General features: G+C 39.0%; 1 protein-coding gene across 13 annotated transcripts in view; it reads right to left on the reverse strand.

Moving 5' to 3' along the window:
• Positions 1-25845, reverse strand: part of cacna1g (calcium channel, voltage-dependent, T type, alpha 1G subunit) — a 365011-nt gene that overhangs the window by 285158 nt on the left and 54008 nt on the right. For all 13 annotated transcript variants that reach the window (XM_061908861.1, XM_061908854.1, XM_061908860.1 and 10 more), the window contains exon 3: positions 16294-16391. In XM_061908861.1, the coding sequence (XP_061764845.1) occupies positions 16294-16391 (98 nt within the window). The remainder of the gene's footprint in view (positions 1-16293; positions 16392-25845) is intronic.

The following is a 25845-nucleotide window of genomic DNA, read 5'->3' on the forward strand; positions in this document are numbered from 1 at the left end:
ACATATACAATGTTCAAACAACATAATAAACTGAATGTCAAAAAGGTAAAGAGTGGCCAGTTAGTTTTTTTTTTGTTTTCCCTTTTGGAGTACATGAGTGCACTCACTGCCTCCCTAGTTTGTTATGTGGTAAATCCAAATCAATTCATATCGATTTTGACTATGACCATAAAATGGGCAGAGCAGCTAAGTGCTTTTGGAGGATTTCATTTTCATCACAATGATTGTGGTTTAGATTTATTTCAACCTTAGGGGATGAGGACGTGAACACATTTGCATGCATTAGCATGCTCTCCTAGGAGGCACAGCAACTTGACGAACAGAGCAAAAAACGCAAAGCTAACTTGAAAACGGAAACATCGGAGCAATTGTGCATTGTTTACACTAAGAGAGTGGGCATAGTCTGGATGTATTTTCTAGATTAAAGTCTCTACCTGCTTTAGTGGTGAAGTTGGTCAAATCCTACATTAAACATGGTTTTGAATAGCTAATGGATAACGTACTTTTATAAACATCAGTGCTTACTTTTTCTTTGTTGTATTAGTCATACTGCAATTGTAGATCTGTTTGGGGTACAATATGACTCATTCATTCCCAGACTTAGGTGAATATTATCTAAGAATCCCCTACAAACAGAGTACAGTCCAACGGATCGACATCTCATATTTAATAAGAGTAATTTTCTGCTCCACCTGTGCGCCTCGAACCTGGCTGCGGGTGGCTGCTGTGCTGAAACGTGGCAAGCAGGCAGGTGGCTGCGTGTGATCAGGGAACCATCTGCTAGCGAGAAAATGAGGTTTGCTTACTCGGCTTTCCTGACTAAGTCCAGCTCTATTCAGGTTTGTAATCTAAGGCTAATGGCCTGTCTGAGTCGAGAGACAGTGTCCACTTGCGTTTCTTCTTGTTTGAGCCAAATCAAAAGTAACTAGTTCTAGATCAGCACCTCCTGACAGATATGTCTAGGAAATACAATAAGCCAAAAGATGGATGTGTGTATTCACATTAGCCCCTGTTGTGAACTAACAAACAAAACATAAAGAAAAATTTGGGCTGTCAATGTCAACGCGATAAGTTAATGAAAATATCCCCTTTAACGGCACAATGTGTTGGACGTGAAATTAATGTAAGATTGGAGTATGACATTTCTAAATGGAGAAATAAAGGTAAGGTATCTTGTAGCTTGCTTCTCGAGTAAATTAGTAGTACACTTATAATTTGATATAATGCAGTCGTTGGGGTCCATAAAATAAAGATTGCGTTTATCCCAGTAGGTCGTTATATAGAAATCGTTATTTTTTATCTTTTTTTTTCTGCTTAAACCTGCTTGGTGGATAGTGCACCCAAGTGACGCGACATGAATGGCGCTCCAACGTCACGGAATGGGGCGGACACTATCCACCAGTAGATTTGGACATCACTGGATCGATATTTTGTCCTTTTTATTAATTTAATCATTTAATTCCTTCTTTTTGGAGACTTTCATACATGTGTCTCCCAGGATGTGTGTTTACTTCTTCTAGGAGGCACAAAAAAACACAGGCCATTAACCTAGTGTGAAACTAACTGGTACTAAATGGGTTATAAATCTGTGTTAGTGAGCATTGCTTCTTTGCCAAGATACGCCATCCCACATCCAAGTTGTGGAATATCAAGATGCTGATTAAACAGCATGATTATTGCACAGGTGTGGCTTAGGCTGCCCACAGTAGAAGGCCACTCTGAAATGTGCAGTTTTATCACAAAGCACAATGCCACAGATGTCGCAACTTTTGAGGGAGCGTGCAGTTGGCATGCTGACTGCAGGAATGTCCACCAGAGCTTTTGCCTGTTAATTGAAAGTTCATTTCTCTAATATAAGCCATCTCAAAAGGCGTTTCAGAGAATTTGGCATCCAACCGGCCTCACAACCGCAGACCACGTGTAACCACACGAGTCTAGGACCTCCACATCCAGCAGGTGCACCTGCTTGATCGTCCGAGACCAGCTACCCGGACAGCTGCTGCAACAATTGGTTTGCATAACCAAATAATTTCTGCACAAACTTTGAGAAACCATCTCAGAAAAGCTTATCTGCATGCTCCCCCTGATTCCCAATAAAGGAAAACTGCACATTTCATAGTGGCCTTTTATTGTGGACAGCGAAGGCACAACTGTGCAATAATCAAGCTGTTTAATCAGCATCTATATATGCCAAACCTGTGAGGTGGGATCGATTATTAACACAGAAAATACATGCTCACTAACACAGATTTAGACACATTTGTTAACTATTTGAGAGGAATAGGTATTTTGTGTAGATAGTAAAAGTTAGGGGTGTGAGAAAAATATATTTGAATTTGAATCGCGATTCTCACGTTACGCAATTCAGAATCGATTCTCATTGTTAAAAAAGCGATTTTTTTTTTAATAAATCCAACAAAACAATACACAGCAATACCAGAACAATGCAATCCAATTCTAAAACCAAACCTGGCCCAGCAACACCCAGAACTGCAATAAACAGAGCAATTGAGAGGAGACACAAACACGACACAGAACAAACCAAAAGTAGTGAAACAAAAATGAATATTATCAACAACAGTATCAATATTAGTTATAATTTCAGCATAGCAGTGATTAAAAATCCCTCATTGACATTATCATTAGACCTTTATAAAAATAAAAAAAGAACAATAGTGTCAGAGTGGCTTACACTTGCATCGCATCTCATAAGCTTAACAACACACTGTGTCCAATATTTTCACAAAGATAAAATAAATCATATTTTTGGTTCGTTTAATAGTTAAAACACATTTACATTATTGCAATCACTTGATAAAACATTGTCCTTTACAATTATAAAAGTGTTTTACAAATATCTACTGCTCTGCTAGTATGTCAGCTGACCGGGGTAGATCCTGCTGAAATCCTATGTATTGAATGAATAGAGAATCCTTTTAAATCGGGAATAAAATCATTTTTGAATCGAGAATCGTGTTGAATTTAAAAAAAATACCCGATTTTGAATCAAATCGTGACCCCAAGAATCGATATTGAATCGAATTGTGGGACACCCAAAGATTCGCAGCCCTAGTAAAGGTTAAAAAATATTTGAGTTCAACTCATGAAAAATGGGAACAAAAACAAAAGTGAGTTTTTATTGTTTTCAGTATATACTGTATTAATACCGTTAATTGTTACAGTCATTTTGTGAATAAAGAAAAATTGTAAAAAAATAAAAATAAAAAAAAGTCAAATATCGTACAGCTCATGTTAGGGATGCGAATCTTTGTGCACCACAATTTAATTCTTAGGAACAATGACACTTTTTAATAACATTCGGTGCAAGTTCTATAATTAACTACATTCCCCCATAAAATATATAAACAGCTCAGCTAAGTTATTATATCACTTAAAAGTAAGCTGTTTTTGTTTAATACAATTCTACTCAAACATTGAATAAAGTCAAATACAAAATAAGGCAACAAGAAAAGTGTCCAACGCTTCTCTGCAACAAGTTATTAGTGTGCTTTTAAAGGTCAGCAAGAGGTGCAGCGACTTAAAAAAAAAAACATTCAGTTGTTTTTAATCTCTTAAGAATCATTACAAATAAGAATCCTGATTCGTTCATCTTTTTTGACACCCCTAACTCATATAAATTTACCACAGGAAACATGTAAACCCAATGTAAAGGGTTCAAATATAATTCATTTACTTAGTCAAAAACAAAATGTGTGATTCCACTATTGAAACACTCTCTAATGTTGTGTATTGTGCTGCCCTTGGCTGAAGTTAATTGCAATGTTTAATGTGCAACAGATGTGCTTAACAAAGACTGTTGAAACATGTTTTATTAGCTTTCCTTGAATAATTACATGTGGGCAGGGCCAACCAATCTCCAGGATATTTGGGAAGGTCTTTAAGCAAAACAGGCAGCATAAGTATTAGGATTGAAAGTGTAACTGCTCTTGCTTTCTTTCGGCAAAAGAATACCACTTGCATGTTAACAGCTTTGGGATGTGGTGCACAGTGAAGATTGGAAGTCTTTCAGCAGCTTACAAAAGAAAAGGATAACACTGAATTTCTTTGCTTTCATCCACCAGCACCAGTCTTATGTCTCCTCTCAAATAGGAAGTCCAACACTCCTTGTCTTCAAAGCAGACTCTTCTTGTCGGCATAACAAGTAAAGTCAAGAGGTGACCGGGGCCCAGCGTGAAAACCCTGCGGCATCCTCGGAGCAAAACCGAGTACATTCGTTTGCTCTTACAAGATCTTTAATTACGGCAGAGAGAAGCCCACAATGTGGCTTTAGGCAAGAAAGCAAGAGCACACTCAAAGAAGTGGAAGATGGGAGGTCGATGTTTCAGTGGTCTTGGGGGGATTATCTGGATTAAAGTCAATGTGCATGAAGCAATTCTACACATACTGTCCAAAAGATGAATCACTGTATCGCTGTAGAGTAATAACAACAGGTTGATGCATTCAAGCATGAGGACGCAGGCAAATATATGCATGTTTCTGATTGATGAAGCTTTAGGAAAAGGGCAGACATTGTGTCCAAACAATGAAGAAAGGCTATTCTGGGCTCAGGATCATGAACACAAAGCAGTGTGGTTGTGTCCAGTCATCTTTTCTCAATGGACACCAGATCATCAGTCCGTACTGCGAAGGTCACCACTGACGTGTTTCTCTTCATCACTTAACCAGCCATTATTCCTATTAATTCTGTGTCCAAATCTATAGGAAAAAGTTCCAATAAAGTACAGTAGGGAATGTATTTACAGTATATGGCCCCATTCCTGGGTGATCCTACATTACAGAAAGAGAGGGAGGTTAAATCATTTTGCAATGCAGTGTGCTGAAAATTATAGAAAGTAATACAGTAGTGGTAGTAGTAGTAGTAGTAGTAATACATAGCAACTGACGCTGTGGTCAAAGTTGGAATTGCCACAAAACAAATTTTAAGATAACCAACACTGTACTGCGATCTGGCGGCTAAAATGGATAGTGCACCCCCCAATTTGTCAAGTTTCAAGTGTCAGGTAAACCGCAACAAATAGGGCCAGGTTAATCCCCTTCCTACTGTAACAGCTGGTTCAGGCTCATTTTCACTTGACTGGATTGTGTCTTGTTCACAAAAGAGGGGAAAGTAGATCGTGAGGTCGACAGGCGGATCGGTGCGGCGTCTTCAGTAATGGGAACGCTGTATCGATCCGTTGTGGTGAAGAAGGGGCAGAGCTGGAAGGCAAAGCTCTCAATATACCGGTCGAGCTACGTTCCCATCCTCACCTATGGTCATGAGCTTTGGCTTATGATCACGGGTACAAGCGGCCAAAATGAGTTTCCTCCGCCGGATGGCGGGGCTCTCCCTTAGAGATAGGGTGAGAAGCTCTGTCATCCGGGATGAGCTCAAACCAAAGCTGCAGCTCCTCCACATTGAGAGGAGCCAGATGAGGTGGTTCGGGCATCTGGTCAGGATGCCACCCGAACGCCTCCCTAAGGAGGTGTTTCAGTCACATCCGACCGGTAGGAGGCCACGGGGAAGACCCAGCACACGTTGGGAAGACTATGTCTCCCGAGACCCCTCGGGAGGAGGTCTAGAATGGACAAGACCAGCAGCAGAACATGTTGAAAACGAAACTCAATAGTCTATATCAGGTGTCCCCAAACTTTTTGACTCGGGGGCTGCATTGGGTTAAAAAAATTGGGCCGGGGGCTGGCCTGTATGTGTATATATATATATATATATATATATATATATATATATATATATATATATATTTATGAGCGGGATGATGTCACGTTATCGATGGGAAAATGCATTTTTAGACAATATGATTTGCCTGAGCGACTAGGAGACACCGAGAGTAACAAGAGGTAGAAAATGGATTGGAGAGGACAGATTTAAAAAATATCAATTAAAAAAAAAAAAAAAATATATATATATATATATATACATACAAACACACACATATATATATATATATATATATATATATATATGTATATATATATATATATTTTTTTTTTTTACTTGGGACCTCCTACGGGCAGGATTTAGTCATTATCATCAAACACCTGAGGCAATTTTTCAATATGAATTCAAACCATAACCATCCATGCATCTTTAATTATCTTGTCTCAAAGTAGGCTTACAAAGCAATACGCTTCCTGCTGCCACCTACTGATATGGGAAAGTATTAAATGGTTACTCTGCTGAACTCTAGACACAGAAACTTAACAACGGTACATTATTCGCGGTTTATAATTATTGGTTTGCAAAAAATATTTGTTTGACCAATTAGGTGAAATTACATAATTTACCACGGCACACTAAACAATATATCACAGTACACTAGTGTGCCGCGGCAGAGTGGTTGAAAAACACTACCCGAGGGAAACCATTGGAACGGAATGGAAATATCCTGCCACCATCATGTGACCATTCAGGAAGAATGTATCAATATATATATTTTTATAGACATGTAAAAACATGCTAAAAACGATTAAATGTAAAACAGACGAACAGGTAAAAGAATGTATAGTTACTGACATAACCTAAAAAAAAGCCCTAAAGGGTCTAAATAGGTTCAGTTTGCTCGTCTTTTTGTTTTGTGCAACCTTGAAAACATCCATCCATCCATTTCTACCGCTTATTCCCTTTTGGGGTCGCGGGGGGCGCTGGCGCCTATCTCAGCTACAATCCGGCGGAAGGCGGGGTACACCCTGGACAAGTTGCTGCCAACACAGATAGACAGACAACATTCACACTCACATTCACACGTTATTTACAAACCCCGTTTCTATATGAGTTGGGAAATTGTGTTAGATGTAAATGTAAACGGAATACAATGATTAGCAAATCATTTTCAACTCATATTCAATTGAATGCACTGCAAAGACAAGATATTTGATGTTAAAACTCATACTTTTTTTTTTTTTTTCAAATAATAATTAACTTAGAGTTTCATGGCTGCAACACCTGCCAGAGTAGTTGGTAAAGGATATGTTCACCACTGTGTTACATCACATTTTCTTTTAACAACACTCAATAAACTTTTGGGAACTGAAGAAACTAATTGTTGAAGCTTTGAAAGTGAATTTCTTTCCCATTCTTGTTTTATGTAGAGCTTCAGTCGTTCAACAGTCCGGGGTCTCCACAGTCGTATTTTACGCTTCATAATGCGCCACACATTTTCCATGGGAGACAGGTCTGGACTGCAGGCGGGCCAGGAAAGTACCCACACTCTTTTCCTACGAAGCCATGCTGTTGTAACACGTGGTTTGGCATTGTCTTGCTGAAATGAGCAGGGCCGTCCATGATAACGTTGCTTGGATGACAACATATGTTGCTCCAAAACCTGTATGGACCTTTCAGCATTAATGGTGCCTTCACAGATGTGTAAGCTACCCATGCCTTGGGCACTAATACACCCCGATACCATCACAGATGCTGGCTTTTGAACTTTGCGCCTATAACAATCCGGATGGCTATTTTCCTCTTTGTTCCGGAGGACACCACGTCCACAGTTTCCAAATATAATTGAAAATATGGACTCGTCAGACCACAGGACACTTTTCCACTTTGCATCAGTCCATCTTAGATGAGCTCAGGCCCAGCATTTCTGGGTGCTGTTGATAAATGGATTTGGTTTTGCATAGTAGAGTTTTAACTTGCACTTACAGATGTAACAACCAACTGTAGTTACTGACAATGGTTTTACGAAGTGTTCCTGAGCCCATGTGGTGATATCCTTTACATACTGATATTGGTTTTTGACGCCTGAGGGATCAAAGGTCTGAAATATCATCGCTTACGTGCAGTGATTTCTCCAGATTCTCTGAACCTTTTAATGATTTTACAGACCGTAGATAGTAAAATCCCTAAATTCCTTGCAATAGCTTGTTGAGAAATGTTGTTCTAAAACTGTTCGGCAATTTGCTTACAAAGTGGTGACCCTCGCCACATCCTTGTTTGTGAATTACTGAACATTTCACGAAAGCTGCTTTTATACCCAATCATGGCACCCACCTGTTCCCATTTAGCCTGCACACCTGTGGGATGTTCCAAATACGTGTTTGATGAGCACTACTCAACGTTATCAGTGTTTATTGCCACCTTTCCCAACTTTGTCACGTGTTGCTGGCATCACATTCTAAAGTTAATGATTATTTGCAAAAAAAAAAATGTGCAAAAAAATATGTTGTCGTGGTAGCATATTCAACTAAATATGGGTTGAAAATGATTTGCAAATTATTGTATTTAATTTATATTTACATCTAACACAATTTCCCAAATTATATGGAAACGGGGTTTGTAAAAATTGTTGATTCAGTGTACGACCTTAGGGGCATTCAAGTTTAGAGCATCCACTGAATATATATTTAAGATTGGGTTTTCAGACAAGAAAATTGTGTCTAAAGGTGTATGCCACGATAAGCCTAAAAGTTTACGTATTGTTGATTGCATTAGCAGGTTGATTTGTTACAACCTAAAGAAATGAAATGAAAATGAATGTACTGTATGCTTAGGTGGGTAGTAACGCGCTACATTTACTTCGTTACATCAACTTGAGTAACTTTTGGGATAAATTGTATTTCTAAGAGTACTTTTAATGCAACATACTTTTACTTTTACTCGATTATATTTATAGAGAAGAAATGCTACTTTTACTCCGCTCCATTTATCTACATTCAGCTCGCTACACGCTACTGATTTTTATCGATCTGTTAATGCACGCTTTGTTTATATTGGTTTGTCAGAGATACCTTCAAAGTAGGTTCTATCACTTGCCTGCGTTTCACCAATCAAATGCAGTCACTCGTGACGTCTGACTCCGTTTCACCAATCAAATGCAGTCACTGGTGACGTTTGACTCTGTTTCACCAATCAAACAAAGCCAGGCGGACACATGATTAACTGCACACTTTTTTTTTATATAAACCTTTATTTATAAATGTCAACATTTACAAACAGTTGAAAATAATAATCAAAGTAAGTACAAAACAGTATAAAAACCGTACAAAACAGCGCCAGTGGGTTGTAAATTCAAAGTAACTAAAATAGAATGCAAAAAAATATATATATAAAATAGACAAAGTGGAGAGCCATATGCTCACTCAATCTCAGTAAATAACTTACATTTGGATCACAGCATCATCGTGTTCACAGCTTTTTGTTTGTTAGAGGAAGAGTGTTTTAGTGTAGAGTTCTAAATCTTTTTTAAAGGCACAAAAAACAGGTTGGGTATTGAGAAACTTACATTTATGAATATAACACTTAGCCAATAGTATAATGAGGTTGCAAAAGTAAAATTAATTTTCAATTTTTTTTTCAATACAGTGTAAAACCAAATATATATTATTTAATATATATTATTGTTTTAGTTGTTTATTGTTTTAGTTCCTTGTTCTGAATTTGTTCATTACCATTTTTTATGTTTTTGTGCATTACTTGTTGCCGTCATCATTAAACGAACAGGTTACTCATCAGTTACTCACTACTTGAGTATTTTTTTCACAACATACTTTTTACTTTTACTCAAGTAAATATTTGGGTGACTACTCCTTACTTTTACTTGAGTAATACTTCTCTAAAGTAACATTACTCTTACTTGAGTACAATTTCTGGCTACTCTACCCACCTCTGACTGTATGTCATCACCCGTTTTTAAACATGTTGAATGCTGCCGCTGCCAAAAAAAAAACACTTGAGTGTGTCTTGTCAAACTCTATGGTACAGTAGTTGAGGAATTTTGAAACGGCAACTTGAGGCTTTGTCCTTTTGAGTGTTTTTCATAAGCAACTACTTGGTGAAAAATTGCGTGCGTCGACGGCATAAATCTAGTTTTCCAGCAGGGAAATTAATTTGTTCAGCATCGAGAGTGCCCATGTATTTAAATTGGGTAAGTGCATCTCAAAATAGCTTGAGCTCAACAAACATTTCCACCCAGATTTATGACGGAAGCTTCTCTAGGGGCCTCGATCACACCGCTCAAGAGATGATAGCAGGACAGAGCACCAATATCAGCCTTCGCAAACACACACATACATACCATTTTTCCCACAGGGCCAGACCAAATACTTAAAACATTAGTGACATTATTGGTCCTGTGATAGAGATGGATACATTTTACACTTGAACAAATGTGGTAACAATTATCGTCAACTGAGATTTGATACAAGTACTCAACAGTACTAATTTTCAGTACTTTTATTATTAAACATGCAAAAAAATCACATTTTGTCCAGGATGTACTCCGCCTTCTGCCCGAATGCAGCTGAGATGGGCGCTAGCGTCCCCCGCCACCCCAAAAGGGACAAGCGGTAGAAAATGGATGGATGGAAGTAACAATTGAAAATGTGCATTTATGATAACTGTTCTCCCCAGTTGTTGTTTTCCTATTACATTTGTTAGTCATTGTATAAAACATCAAATGACAGTGGCGTATAGACCAGGGGTCGCCAACCCGTCAATCGCGATCGACCAGTAGTTTTTTGGCACCCTACCAGTCGATTGTGAAAATATTAGAAAAAAAAAAATGATTAATATGACATCAGTGACACCGCCACCTGGAGAGTGATCAGCAGACTCACAAACAGGCATGCATTTGAACCCATGAACACCACAGGGCCACCACACCTGCTCGTCTCGCAAACGCGCTTTTCATGAAGTGCACAAAAATCATGGAGTTGCAGCGCATCGGACATTTTCTAGCATCCAACATCCAACAACTCTTCCCTCAACCACGATTCCATGGCCATCATCACTCGCCTGCCAAATGGGGTTCGCGAACATTGCTCCAAAGTATGGATATTGTGTTAATTTATATATGCAAAAGTAATCATTGACATGTGCAAAGGCAGTAATATACGATAAAACAAAGTGGCAGCTAAAGAAGGACTTGCCCGTTTATTCTCTCTTTTATCACATAGGAAAAACTCGCCAGGTGAACAGCTAATTTTACCACAAACCCCGTTTCCATAAGAGTTGGGAAATTGTGTTAAGTGTAAAAAAAAACAGAGCAACAAAGGTATCGAAATATGGCACAGTTTAATTTTAAGTGAATCGATACCTGGTTGTACCAACGGAATTTGGTAGGTACCTATAAAAGTACCAAATTTGGTACATTCCTATCCTCTGAGGAGGAGAAAGGGTGATGACAAAGTATCAAACATTGCACAGTGTTTGGTAGATTAGGTCATTGTTGTTAAGTTCTTTATTTTTACAAAACCTTTTATATGTTGACACATTTTTAAGGATCATACATTTGTGGAATGAGCAGCAGAGTTGAATATTTGGATTGCACTTGTGAAAAACTTGCCAAATCTTCTCTCAAAGTACCAAACCGTACATTGCTGTTGACATTGACTCTTGTTTTGAACTGCTGGTACCCTACACTGCTACAGTGGTCATTAGGTTTTAAAGTTTGACCAATCTTGATTGAGCCCATGTGATATGGCAACTTTCTGCTGGTGTTTTGTTAAATCAAGTTGCGGCATTGTTTAAAGTGAGCCCTGGTACCATCTTCAAACTGAAGACCAAGCTCCTTATAACAGTAACCGAGAAGACCGTTTCCTCACCCTGTCAGCACCTATTTACATTTAAAAAACAATGTGGTCACAGCTATCTGCCCGGAAAATCAGGGACAAACTGCAAACAGCCAATTCCCAGTGTCATGGGTATGCTAGGAGCCATGCCTTCTCTTCACCATTAGGCCTGTTTCAATCATCTAGTCCACTAAACATCAAATAAGAGTAAATGGCAGAATAAGCTGTTTGGCATTGGCAGTAGACATGTGATGTTGGCAAAGTCATAAGTCCAGTCTTTTGGACAACTTTTTAAGAGGAAGGGCTCCCTTAAGATCCCTTCAAATACATTTAAATCCCAACTCTAATTCGGCAAAACTTTCATGGGCGAAACCTAGATACTAAGCTCTACAGCTCATCCCACAAATGCATGTTCATTACAAATGTGGCACCATTTAAAAAGGTAATAAACAGGCTTTCCAACATTATAAGATTTATTGCCAAAAAGCATTGTTGCAACAAAGACATAATTCGCCAAACACAAATGTCCTTACTTAATGTGCTATGTTGATGTGAGTTGCTTCATGGGTGGCAGTTGACGACTATAAAAACTATGACATAATAGAGGGAAAGGAAGTGCCTTGTAAATAATTGTTTACTGAAACACACACACAACAGGTAGGCCTGAATTACCCTCTTTTATAGGCTACTACAGTCTGTATTGAAATAAAAATGTACATTGAATTACGAACTACTTATTGAATGAGGTTTGCAATTGTAAATGTTTGTATTTGAGAATACACTTCCCCAGAAGAAAATATGGACAATTATTTCCATCCTGACAGAGGTCCTTATTTTACTAATGTTGTTTACTTCTGTGTACACTTTGAACACACTATAGACCAGGGCTATTCCACCACATACTGAAGACGGCCGCAGTTTCAAGTTCAAGTTTCAAGGCTTGGAGGCCAGACAAATGTGGTTGTTTCGTCAGGAAGTGCCTCCGCAGATTATATCACTTTGAGATTTAATTTACTGAATTACAGATTACTTAATTACAAGGTAAACACATTGGCTTTCACACTGCACTGTCAATACATTATTTATTCTACCCTCGCTGCTCAATTCCAGCATGTGCAGCTTGTTGAAACTATGAAGCAACGGACGTTCCAGAAGTATTGTTGGGCATTGATGTTCGTTTTTTTAAATTATTTCCCTTCCTCAGATTTATTTCTTTACACATCTTCCTTCCTTCATTCAGGATTATAAGACTTAAAGTAGAAACATAAAATAAAAATTACACAAGTATAGTGTCCATTGTGTATTTTACATGAATAAAATAGATGGTTTAGTGTTAATACATCCACACAACCACATGTGTTTACGCATATAGAAATTAAACTAAATAAACATCAAATAATGCACACAATGTGCTGGTATGTGTCTCATCACAATTAATTCTAAGGTGTAGCATTATCCGCCTCGACTGGTCAAATTTATTGTATGTAATAAACGAGTTCTGATCGCCAAGAGTTATTTTTAGACAAAATACAACAAAACCACAAATACAAAAGACAACACAAAGTCTGCAATTTCCACAACAAAACTAACTAAATATATTCATGAACAATATTAACTTACAAAGATTTAACTAAGATTTGTGATGAAGCTTACACGTGTGCATTTCTGCCATTGTTGCTTCTTGTCGAGAACACTGTGTTCGACGAAAAAAAGGTCCGACAGGAAACAATGACTTGAGCATTTGCTTGAAGTAGAACAAATATACTTTATTGTCCAGTCGTTGTGAAAAGTCAGATTTTTTGCAATTAATCTTGTTTTGTTTTTTTTAGGTTTGAATGCGTACACTTCTTCCACTCACCACACTGCTACTTCATGGTGACACATTCCTCACTGTTGCCCCTTGTGGTGTGGCGGCAGTACTGCATCTACAAGCTAACCTAGTTTAAATGGTTTCATCATGCCTATTTAGGTGATGTTCGGCGGGCCAAATGGAAAGATTTGGCGGGCCGGATTTGGCCCGCGGGCTGCCAGTTGAATAGGGATGCTATACACCTACATACAGTAACTTTAAAAAAATAAATGGTTCGAGCCGTAATCCTGCTCACTTTATCTTCGTGTAAACTGCAGCAGTAGGTGCAATCACTCCACAGACAGGCCCACTTCATGTTAAACTAGTTCCCCTTGCAACCTGTGTTAAATAGGAACATGTATAATACAATTTGCATGTGGCACTACTGGCCACTGCTTTATCTGGGAAGGAGCTCAACACAACATTTGAAATGTTCGCCGACCAAACGCGCGTCATTCATTTTTGATAAAAAAAGGTAATATAACATGCTGCAGTAGGTTGATGTTCAAATTTCCATGGTTTGTGAATACACCTTGCTGTGTGTGTGGCGGACACTGAGGAAGTGTGCCTTGAGTGACGAGAAGTGGGTGTCCAAGTTTATATATGATGTTGGAGGTCAAGACTGCTGTTGGCGAGTTAGTCAGCAATAAAGATTGAAAAGAGCATCAGACTGTTGAGATCTTAAACTATCACCTGCTGCCTCTCCCTCTGTCACTGACAAGAGCTCCTTTACCACTGCTCGGTGACGCTTACAGACCCTGCACAAAAATGCTGCCAGTAATTTCTAGAGAAAACAACTAAATCTGGAGTTTGATGTGCGAAATCATATTTTGTTTGGTCGAAAGGGACAAGCAGTATAAAATGGATGCATGGATGGATTATTCATGAAAAAAGGACATAATCACGCTTATAAAGAGGATTAAAAAATACCTGTAGTGCGCTGGTGTCTTGCCAGATTGTGTGGCTTGAAATAATACAGAATCCGTATAACTGCTGTAGAAGATCATAGTTTGATTGTCAAAGATATTTGGTAATGTAATCTATGACATGTCAACCTTAATAAATGTTTTTCATATTCTGTTCTCTTCATGGCTTCACGGTGGCAGAGGGGTTAGTGCGTCTGCCTCACAATACGAAGGTCCTGCAGTCCTGGGTTCAAATCCAGGCTCGGGATCTTTCTGTGTGGAGTTTGCATGTTCTCCCCGTGAATGCGTGGGTTCCCTCCGGGTACTCCGGCTTCCTCCCACCTCCAAAGACATGCACCTGGGGATAGGTTGATTGGCAACACTAAATTGGCCCTAGTGTGTGAATGTGAGTGTGAATGTTGTCTGTCTATCTGTGTTGGCCCTGCGATGAGGTGGCGACTTGTCCAGGGTGTACCCCGCCTTCCGCCCGATTGTAGCTGAGATAGGCGCCAGCGCCCCCCGCAACCCCAAAAGGGAATAAGCGGTAGAAAATGGATGGATGGATGTTCTCTTCATGTTGTACAAGTAAATGTTCTTCATTTTGCTGCATGACAATGTCTTAATATTCTCTATTTATTAATACATTGTAATATTCAGCGTGTTAAAGTGTCTGTAACTGAGGACTATCAACCACAACATGTTATAAAATAATTTAGACAATATTTCGGCCAACCAGAAAATTCGCCCCAGCCCATATTACTCAACTGATTTACTAGCATTTATTTAAGTGAAAATATCACGTTACTTTACAAACATCTTTGACAACGCAAGATCGTAATTTAAAACATTTATCCATGCATCCATTTTCTACCGCTTGTCCCTTACGAGGTCGTGGGGGGTGCTGGAGCCTATCTCAGCTGGACACGGGCGGAAGGCGGGGTACACTCTGGACAAGTCGCCACCTCATCGCAGGGCCAACACAGATAGACAGACAACGTTCACACTCACATTCACACACTAGGGCCAATTTAGTGTTGCCAATCAACCTATCCCCAGGTGCATGTCTTTGGAGGTGGGAAGAAGCCGGAGTACCCGGAGGGAACCCACGCAGTCATGGGGAAAACATGCAAACTTCACACAGAAAGACCCTGAGCCCAGGATCAATGAAGACATTTTTATTTTGTTAATGGAACTAAACCAGATGTAGAGCATAGCACTTTTATTTTGACACACCCGTGGACACACACTTCCCACTATCAGGTACTGTTAAACTCACTAAAACACTAGCAACACAATAGAAAGATAATGGATTTCCCAGAATTATCCTAGTAAATGTGTTTAAAAAACATCGGAATCCCTCCCAATGCATTTGTGTTTTTTAACTCAGTTTTTTTTTTTCTTGTAGTCCGTCGCTACCAATATCCTCAAACACAAATCTTTCATCCTCGCTCAAATTAATGTGGAAATTGCTGTTTTCTCCGTCCAAATAGCACTTTTTGTTGGAGGCTCCCATTAAAAACATTGTGAATATGTAAGGAGCCCCCACACTTGTGACGTCATCGTCTGCGACTTCCGGTAGAGGCAGGGCTTTTCTCTTAACACCGACAGTTGCAAACTTTATCGTGGATGTTCTCTACTAACTCCTTTCAGCAAAAATAAGGCAATACCGCAATACCAACTATTTTTTATATATATACATATAAATAAATATATATATAAAACATAGTTGGCGCAGGGGTAGATCTTGCTTTGGTTTTTTGCTGACACTGGGGATCTTGGGCTGGAAAATGTTGGTGACCTTTGGTATAGACTATGGTGACTACGATGTGTCGCTAGGAAGTAGAAAGTGAAGAAAAGTTGAGTGCTTTCTATTAGGCATACTTGCTTTGTAGGCATGGAAATATGTCGCTTTGAAGCCTGACAATGCAAGTTTGTGTCGACTAATGCCATTTTAAAAGTCAGATGTATAGATATATTTTTTTGTTTTGTTCTGACTGGTCTAGCACTTACTTGGCACTCTGTTGATAGCTCTTAGTGGCCGCAACACACGTACTGTCCTCACTGCGGAGAAACTGACATTCTGAAGGTTGAGGGAATACTCCAACATCCTGCAAGATACACAAGGAAAGAATCAACATGAGTTAATTTCATTCACACAATGTGCCCAAGTGTCAATTCACAACAGAAATTACCTCATGGCATTTTTCATTCAAACATGAAAGAAAACCAAATGACCCCAATATGAACAAACACTTTGGCGATGATGGAAAGGCAAAACTCTAAGAATGAAACCTCAAACAAACAGACTCTGATCTGTCTCATTCCACCAACATTGCAATATGTTACGGTATACTCTTATATAGCAGTGCTGCTGTGCTATTTTTTCAATGTCTTGACTATAAGTAAAATAGTGAACAATTTAAATGGACACTTATTAGAAATATGAACGCGGTGCACTTGATGAGTTGGTTCACACAGAAATCAGCGGTATTGTGTCCCGTTGGTCGGCATCACTAACGGGTTCACCTGTAATAAAAACGTAGAACCTGAATGTCTTCTTTTTTCAACTATAGAAATGTTGCGTTCAGTAAATATTGGGAAAGTAGTAATTGATGCTCTAATGAGGCAAATCTCATCTAATTTATTGTCTTCGGAGACAAATGTCATGCATGTGTTCTGGCAAAGAATATGCTTTGATTCCTGACCTCAATGGAGCGCGACCACAGTGCATGTGTTTGCGCTTGTATATGGAGCGCGGCACACACGCAATGTTTGGGGGCCTGATAAACACGCGTGTATTCACACGAACACTTGCAAAATCAACTTCAAAAGCAGAGGGGAATGCGCGTGCATCCCCAGTGGAGACTTTGAAAGGGGAGAGGAGAAACGTGGCGTCAGCAGTGCACAAAAGAGCAACATGGGATGAGTCTGGCTGGTAACTCCGAGACTCCTGGTAGTCTTTACAGCAGCCCCTTGGAGGCTCCAAGGTGGGTGATGGGAAGTTAGAAGGAGAAAGCTCAAGATCATCGAGGAATGTTATTTTTGTGTCCAGATCTGACTTTGTCATTGTCTCTTCCCGCACTTCGGAGCATATGTCGAGCACATGTGCGGCTTAAAGGGTTGTGCGGGGAAGGAATTCCCTTCTTACACACACTCCAAGTTTGTCTTTCTCACACATTTAGAACGCATGCAAGCTGGGGGCGTGTGTGCACGCACTAGACAGTCCTGAATAAAACATATGAATGTGTGGCTCCTTGTGCAAGCACTACCTGGATTTACTACACCGATTTGCCGATTGTAGCTGAGATAGGCGCCAGCGCCCCCCGCGACCCCGAAAGGGAATAAGCGGTAGAAAATGGATGGATGGATGGTCGGTGGTATCATTTGTGTCGCATTTAGGTCAACGTTCAAAAGATACCGTGACACTTTCAAAAAACACTAAAACATTGAAACAACTCACAAGTTCATCAAACCCATCTGTCCTGTGAGGAGTCACGTAACAATTACACATACCAACAATAATCAAAGAGGAAAACCTCTTGGTGGATTTTAGTTTGGATAATGAGAGCAGGGTTTGTTGGCACCATCCATACCTAAATCTACCAATCCACTTTGGAAATCTCTGAACAAGTAAAGTTAAAATTTGATACAACCTTTGTTTTACCATCAATTCAATAAAAAGTAGGGTAGGGTATTGGCAAAGATTTCACAATACGATATGTATCACGATACAATGCAGTATCGCAATACTGTATTTATTTTTGCACTCTATTGTGATATTCTGCATCGTTCACTGATACATTTAAAATGCAGCCTAAAATACAAAATGTATTTACAGAATGTACACTAGATTTAAGTAATACGTAAAACCACTGTAGGTAAATACTTCTAAAAAATCATTGTATTTTATTTCAATTGTACAGAAAATGAATGAGGTTTTTTGGCAATTGCATGTAACAAAAATGTCCTCTACTTTACTATTATTTCTACTTTTGCTATTATTTCTTGTACTGCCTTGCTCACCACTGACTCCGCACAGCAAAGCAGCAGTACAGCAACACTTTGCGGAGCACAGGTGCCAAAGTCCTCCCTGTGTTACAAACAGCTCAAAATATGAAAAAGTCCCAATTAAAATCGACGACAAACATCATTGTTATGTGATTAGATACAAGATTGTGATAAATTCTCAACTTTCACAGTATCATGTTAGACCCACTAGACATCCATTGCTTTCCGTCCCCTAGAGGGTGGGTTGGGGGGCTGGGTTGCCCACATATGCGGTCCTCTCCAAGGTTTCTCATAGTCATCGTCACCGACGTCCCACTGGGTGTGAGTTTTCCTTGCCCTTAGTATGTGGGCCCTACCGAGGATGTCGTAGTGGTTTGTGTTGTGGTTTGTGCAGCCCTTTGAGACACTATTGATTTAGGGCTATATAAATAATCATTGGTTGATTGATTGATTGATTATCCATTTTTTTGCAACCACTAATTTACAATAATATCAGTAGTAATAGGCTTACTTTGAAAACAAACTATGGGTGCTTTGTGTTTATCGGAGTGATAATTATCGGACAGATCTTAGGAATTATGATGTCACAAAAATTAATCAGCTAACATTAAAAAAATATATATGTTGATAAAAAAACGCCTGTAAAATCTTGGTGTACACCGGTTGTTTCCGGCAGAATTGCTCATTTATGCTCTAAGCCCCCTCGAGGGGTTACAGGCTCCCTGGGCACTGAGCCCGGCCAGACACCTGGTAGGATTATGCTGTCACATTTCTGCAAGGTTACACAGTTCTTTGTTCTAAAGAGGTGAGGCCTTGGACAGAACCCCAAGACAGTGTGATGTGATGAATGTTTACATTGATATCTCACCCTGTAAACCAAGGCAGAAACAGGAGCAGCCTTGGGTGTGTTTATTTTTAAAGTTTATTATTATGCAAGAAGTAAATACAGAGTGGTGAATGGAGAAATATAAGCGTGCGAAATGTTAAGTGTGGCGTGAGAATGGCTTGGCAGCTCTGTATTTTTAAATGGCGTGGAAATGCCAATCTGCACTAGGCCTACTGCTTTTGCATTTAGCAGTACTCGGCCTGTTAGCGTTGTAATCTTTCGGCTGCCAACGAACAACGGTTCTCCGGAGAGCGGCCGAGTCAGGGGTTTTATAACGAAATACATTTTTTTAAAAAGCGGAATTCAGCTAAATAGTGGACAATTGGGATGCCTGATTTATGGGCGTGTGACGTTAGCCCTAGCATAGTAGTAATGTCATATTTTTTTAGGACAAATCTGCAGGTTAAATTTGTCAAATCCACCTTTGTTTGAGTCTTTCTTACCTCCAAGTGTTCAAAAAATACAATTAAAACATAAAACATAACATATCAGTATCCATATAGGCTTTCAAAAGCCTACTGAAATGAAATGTTCTTATTTAAACGGGGATAGCAGGTCCATTCTATGTGTCATACTTGATCATTTCGCGATATTGCCATATTTTTGCTGAAAAGATTTAGTAGAGAACATCCACGATAAAGTTCGCAACTTTCGGTGCTAAAAGAAAAGCCCTGCCTCTACCGGAAGTCGCAGACGATGACGTCACATGTTTGATGGCTCCTCACATATTCAGATTGATTTTAATGGGAGCCTCCAACAAAAAGTGCTATTCGGACCGAGAAAACGACAATTTCCCCATTAATTTTAGCGAGGAGGAAAGATTTGTGTTTGAAAATATTGATAGCGACGGACAAGAAAAGAAAAAAAACGCGATTGCATTGGGACGGATTCCGATGTTTTTAGACATATTTACTAAGATAATTCTGGGAAATCCCTTATCTTTCTATTGTGTTGCTAGTGTTTTAGTGAGTTTAACAGTACCTGATAGTCGGAGGTGTGTCCACGGGTGTGTTGACGCCAGTGTCTTAGGGGAGTTGACGGCAGCTATGGACGGCACACGCTTAGCTGATATCCGGCAAGAAGCGACTTTATACCACAATTTTCTCACCGAAACCTGCTGGTTGACATTCCGCCGTGATTCATGTTCGCTTGACTGCGCTCTGATCCATAGTAAAGTTTCACCTCCAGGAATTTTAAACAAGGATTCACCTTGTGTTTCTGTGGCTAAAGACTCAAGCTTCCCAACTCCATCTTTCTACTTTGACTTCTCCAATATTAATTGAACAAATTGCAAAAGATTCAGCAACATAGATGTCCAAAATACTGTGTAATTATGCCGTTAAAGCAGACGACTTTTAGCTGTGTGTGTGCGCGGCGCTCATACTTCCTAAAAATCCTTGACGTCATGCGTACATGTCATCATTACACGACGTTTTCAAGACGAAACTCCCTGGAAATGTAAAATTGCAATTTAGTAAACTAAAAAGGCCGTATTGGCATGTGTTGCAATGTTAATATTTCATCATTGATATATAAACTATCAGACTGCGTGGTCGGTAGTAGTGGGTTTCAGTAGGCCTTGAAGAATAAATATATTGATTATCCCACAAAAAAAAACACTCATATTGATGCTAAACTGCATAACTCTGCAAGAGCATATTTCTGTTGAGCATATCTCGATGCAAGAGCCCAATTAAACTGGCTCTGCACTGAAGTGGAGAACCAGCGGCTTTACTAACGCCAGTATTTGATGATGACCAAGCCCCTAACCCTATCTCCAAAGGTGTGCCCCACTCATATCCAGTTTCTGCAATCTTGTCTTTCTGGTCAATCGTAATTAACATAGATGAAGGTGGAATGCAATTCAGCACTTTGTTGATCACATGCTCCATTCCTTCATCACTTGTGAACCCTAAAGAGATCAGTACTTAAACAGATACAGTTTGGAAAGTCCATGTGATAGCGAGTTTTAATGTATTTCAAACGTGCTGCGTTTCTGTAATCTTTCACATCCACAAAAAAGTATGTCTTTAAAAACATAACATTAAATTAAACCATTTTTTTCTTTTAACAATTGTATTTTTAGGACACTTACTGCCTTTTTAATGATAGCCAGATGATGTTTGGTGTTCTTGACTACATTTGAACATCTCCAGTCATCAGTGTGTTCAACAAATAATGGGGATGACAGAACGTTGTGCAAGTTCATGTTGATTATGCTGAAAAAAAAAAAGGGGGGGTGCGATGAGGGAGGCCAGGCAAGCCCGACAATGAAGAAGTTTGCGTGCGGAGAGTTCCCAAATTCAGCCCAAGAAGCAGTTCCACACACAGAGTTGAGGTTGAGGATAAAAGGCGAGGTTTTGCATCTTGTCATTCATACTAATTGGATACTTATGCACAAGTCTTAATGTCGAGAGATCCTAGCAAGGACAAACTCAGCACATTGTAATGAGATGCAAATAAATCATGCAATGAAAGGTGCTGGAAGACATGCAGCATGCGCTAAACAGACACTATCGCTCTCTTAATGCAGATGGTGAACACGTGCTACCATGGCACGGCATAAAAATAAACGCAATTGTGCATACACATGCTAACATAAAACAAGAAGTGACATGGTGACACATGATAGACGGAGTGCAGGTCAAAAATACCAGATATCCCGTGTCACACTCAACCTCCCCTGTCTCGTCCTCAGTTCACATTTAGTTAAAGTTTTGTTTGCAACATTTATAACTCAAGCATCATCTTAGTAATAAAGAATGCAGCTACAGTAAGTCATTCGATAAAAAAAATGCAATACTGTAGTGTCCAATGTTTTCAAACATTTCCAGTTACCCAATAGATGATTTCTGAAAAAAAAAATGTCCATGAATGTGTTAATTAAAATGCCAGTAAAGCACTCTTTTAAATTAAAAATATAAAATTATTTGCAGCCAATTCGTGATCTTGACACAATGATGACAAAACAAAAGCGGATGTTTCCGTGTGACTGATACAGATTACCAGATGAGATGTTTTTTTTTGACGAGAGTAGCTGCACGCTAAGACCACTCAATGTTTATTTGAAGACATGATGTAGTAACTTGTTTGTTCGTGTTCAGCATTGGCCTCTATTGCTTCAGACCATTCCTTTGTTGGTCTAAAAACAAGATTTAGTTAAGTGCACTTAAATTGTTTCTTCAAACAAATGAATGATATTCAACATGTAAGACAGCCACGGAACAAACAAAACAATGGATATGAATGAAAGGTGTATAGTTTTGAATTTGTTTTGTTTCCAATCATCATCCTACTTCATGACCCCACGAGATTTTGGATCTGGGAGCAATTTAGGGTATCCCAACTAACTTTGAGTGAGAGGCGTTGTACACCCTGGACTGGCCACCAATCAATCACAACAAGATACAGTCTATTATATCCTATCCTATCTTTGGCGTACTTAAAAATACTGTAAATTCCAGACTATAAGCCGTACTTTTTGTCTATGTTTTGAACCCTGCAGCCTATAAAACGGTGCGGCTAATTTATGGATTTTTCTTCGCTGACGGCCATAAAGCAAATACTTAGATGGTGTTATTGGTGATATGGCACCATCTTTTGGACAAGTTAGCTAACTGCAGGTGCTGCTGGTTGAATTGCTTCTTGCTGTTTAAAGCTTTGAACCGGAAGTACAAGTGCCGCTGTGTCCTTTATTCTTTATTCATCCCTCCAAGCAACATTTAAAAGTTTTACAGCATAACTAAAACTATTTTTACTTACTAAACCGTCCCATGTGTGATGTCTGTAAGAGAGTTTTCATGCAAATTTGTACATGCTATTGTAATGTAATGAAGGTAGCATCATGAGCATTAGCTAATATGCTAACACATTTTACGAGAGTCGGTGTTAGTGTTATTAACTTACAATGGCATTCTTTTTGTACTGTTTCAGTTTCAACAATTCCTCAGTAAATTCACCAGGAAGTCATCGTGAAGTTATTGACTCTGTTTAGGTGATTGGAGAGCTAGCTTCCTCAGCTCGTAGGTTCATGACTTCTGTTTTGTTTGATCAGCTGTTTTACTGCTGCGTGACAGGCACTGTTTGGACACGATTAAAGTGTGTGATAAAACATTTATCAAATCTTTCTGTGCAAATAACTAATTTCACATTGCAAATGTATTTGGCTTAAAGTCTGGTGCGACTATTATATGCAAAAATATTATATATTTTTTTAATTTAGTATGTGCCACTTATATACCGGTTCACTCTATAATCCGGGAAATACGATAGGTTCCGTTAACTCGATCAACAGTTCTCCAGTATATCACCCAGAAGGAGGTAGTTTGAGCTGCAAATTGATCAACATAACAAGACAGCACAGGTTGGATCGTTGGACCATATAATGTCATTAGTGTGGAAGGAAATGAGTGCCTCCTTGGGCACAACATTTAAAATCCTAATTTTAAAAAAGGCGGTGTGCACCACTTTTGCACCGGTCATCAATTGTAGATGCAGTCTTAGTAGATCATGAGCAACACACCCATATTTCCATTTAGCGCGTGGTATATTTGTATCTTAGTCGATCAGGCACATACCGTATTTTCCGGACTATAGAGTATATAAGCCGCACCCACTAAATTATAGAAGAAAAAAACAGTTACCACATATTAACCGCACCCGACCATAAGCTGCAGCTATATACGTTGTGAAATGAGTTATTTACAGAGAAAGATTTTGTAAATGTTTTTTTGCATACCTTAATTGTTTCCAAAGAGTGTCGGTGGTAAAACGGCTGATCGAACAAAACAGAAGTCATCGTCTTGGACCGACTGGCTGCGGAAGCGAGCTCTCCAATCAGCTAAGCAGACTCAATAAGTTCACAGTGACGTTAAGGTGAATTTATGAAACTAAAACAATGCAAAAAAAAAAAGAATTGCACAGTAAGTTAATAATTCTAAAAAATGTGTTAGCATTTTAGCTAATGACACTAGCAATAGCACATATAGATATACATAAAAACACTCCTACAGACATCACACATGGGAAGATTTAGTAAGTAAAGGGGTGGGGGGCTCGAGCCTATCCCAGCTGCACTTAGGCAGAAGGCAAGGTGCACGCTGGACAAGTCGCCACCTCATATCAGGGCCAACGCAGATAGACAGACAAGCATTAACACTCACATTCACACACTAGGGACCATTTAGTGTTTTACCAATCAACCTATCCCCAGGTGCATGTCTTTGGAGGTGGGAGGAAGCCGGAGTACCCAGAGAGAAACTTCGCGGTCACGGGAAGAATGTGCGAAATCCACACAGAAAGAAAACATTTGACTTTTAAAACATGTTTTCCCATTAATCATACATAAATGCATATTAAATTTGCAAGTTAATTTAAGCGTGCATGCTCCTGCACCTTGGCCTCGGATGGTTCCCTGAAAGGCGGAGCAGGTTGTTATACAGTCAGTGATCAGGTCAATGCATACATCTCCAACCGGTGTGCTCACTGTCAAATTTAACTTTAAAATACACACAAATGGGACTTTAGAAATGTTTTTGTCACATTTTGAATACATAAATTATGTGCTTTCAGGTAAGACATTGAAATAAATGTTCTTATATGACATTCTGACAACAAAATGTCATTTTATTGGGTTCTTTTTCAAATTGGATCAAAATTATACATACAATTAATTTACTTTGATTAATCGAAATGCAAAAATCTGATTAATTTGAATCATCATTTGACAGCACTAATACAAATTTAACAATGATTAAAGTGGACCTGACTTAACTAAGTTGAAAAACTTATTTGGGTGTTAACATTTAGTTGTCAATTATACGGAATATGTACTGTACTGTGCAAATCTACTAATAAAAGTCTCAATCAATCAATCAAACCATTCATACTCACATTCAATCTTATTGACAATTAACAGTGTCCAGCTTGCCCAGTATGCATGTTTTTTTGGACTGTGGGATGAAACCAGAGGAAACCCAGGCAATGAGCATGTTTCTATGAGGGAAGTGTGCTCACTGCATGCACATAGTTGCTGTCGGGATTGATTAAACAGCATTTTGATTTGTAGCTACACATCCCGTCTTAATTTTTGCCATGTTTATACCAGTTTGGAAGCCACCGGTCTGTCCGTCTGTGTAATGATCCTTTAGTCACACATTCATTCTGTTTGTCTCCACAAGCAAGCAAGATGCCACACTGGATGGGCCTCAGTAAAGGAATAGTAAGAAATCCTTATTTCTTATGTGTTTTTGGAGTGTAGTCATTAGTGTGGCAGATGTATATATGTACTTCTATGTGACATTTGTAAATGTAGAACATTTCATAGAGCTCTTGCATTGGGTTGTTTTTAATTCGGTTTTGGTTGTTATGTGTGAGTGTACGCACCACATAAGAACTAAAATGCATGGTATGTACTGTTAAGGTTAAATCATGGAGAAATGTTTTTAGAAAAAACACAATAATGTGAAAGTAAGTGCTCGTAGAGTCATTTAGCATAAGTGGAATAGTGAATAACCACAGGGAAAAGACAGATGGTGTGTTTTCATGCTGAATCTGATTGAAAGCATCTCATCAGCAACACTTTCAACTCTCAACCCACTCTCATGCTTATCTGCTTGTATTACCCACCATTATGTTGAAAGGCTCTACAAGAGAGTGACATTGTTTCA

Source organism: Nerophis ophidion, linkage group LG08, assembly GCF_033978795.1.
Source record: "Nerophis ophidion isolate RoL-2023_Sa linkage group LG08, RoL_Noph_v1.0, whole genome shotgun sequence".
Classification (NCBI taxonomy): domain Eukaryota; kingdom Metazoa; phylum Chordata; class Actinopteri; order Syngnathiformes; family Syngnathidae; genus Nerophis; species Nerophis ophidion.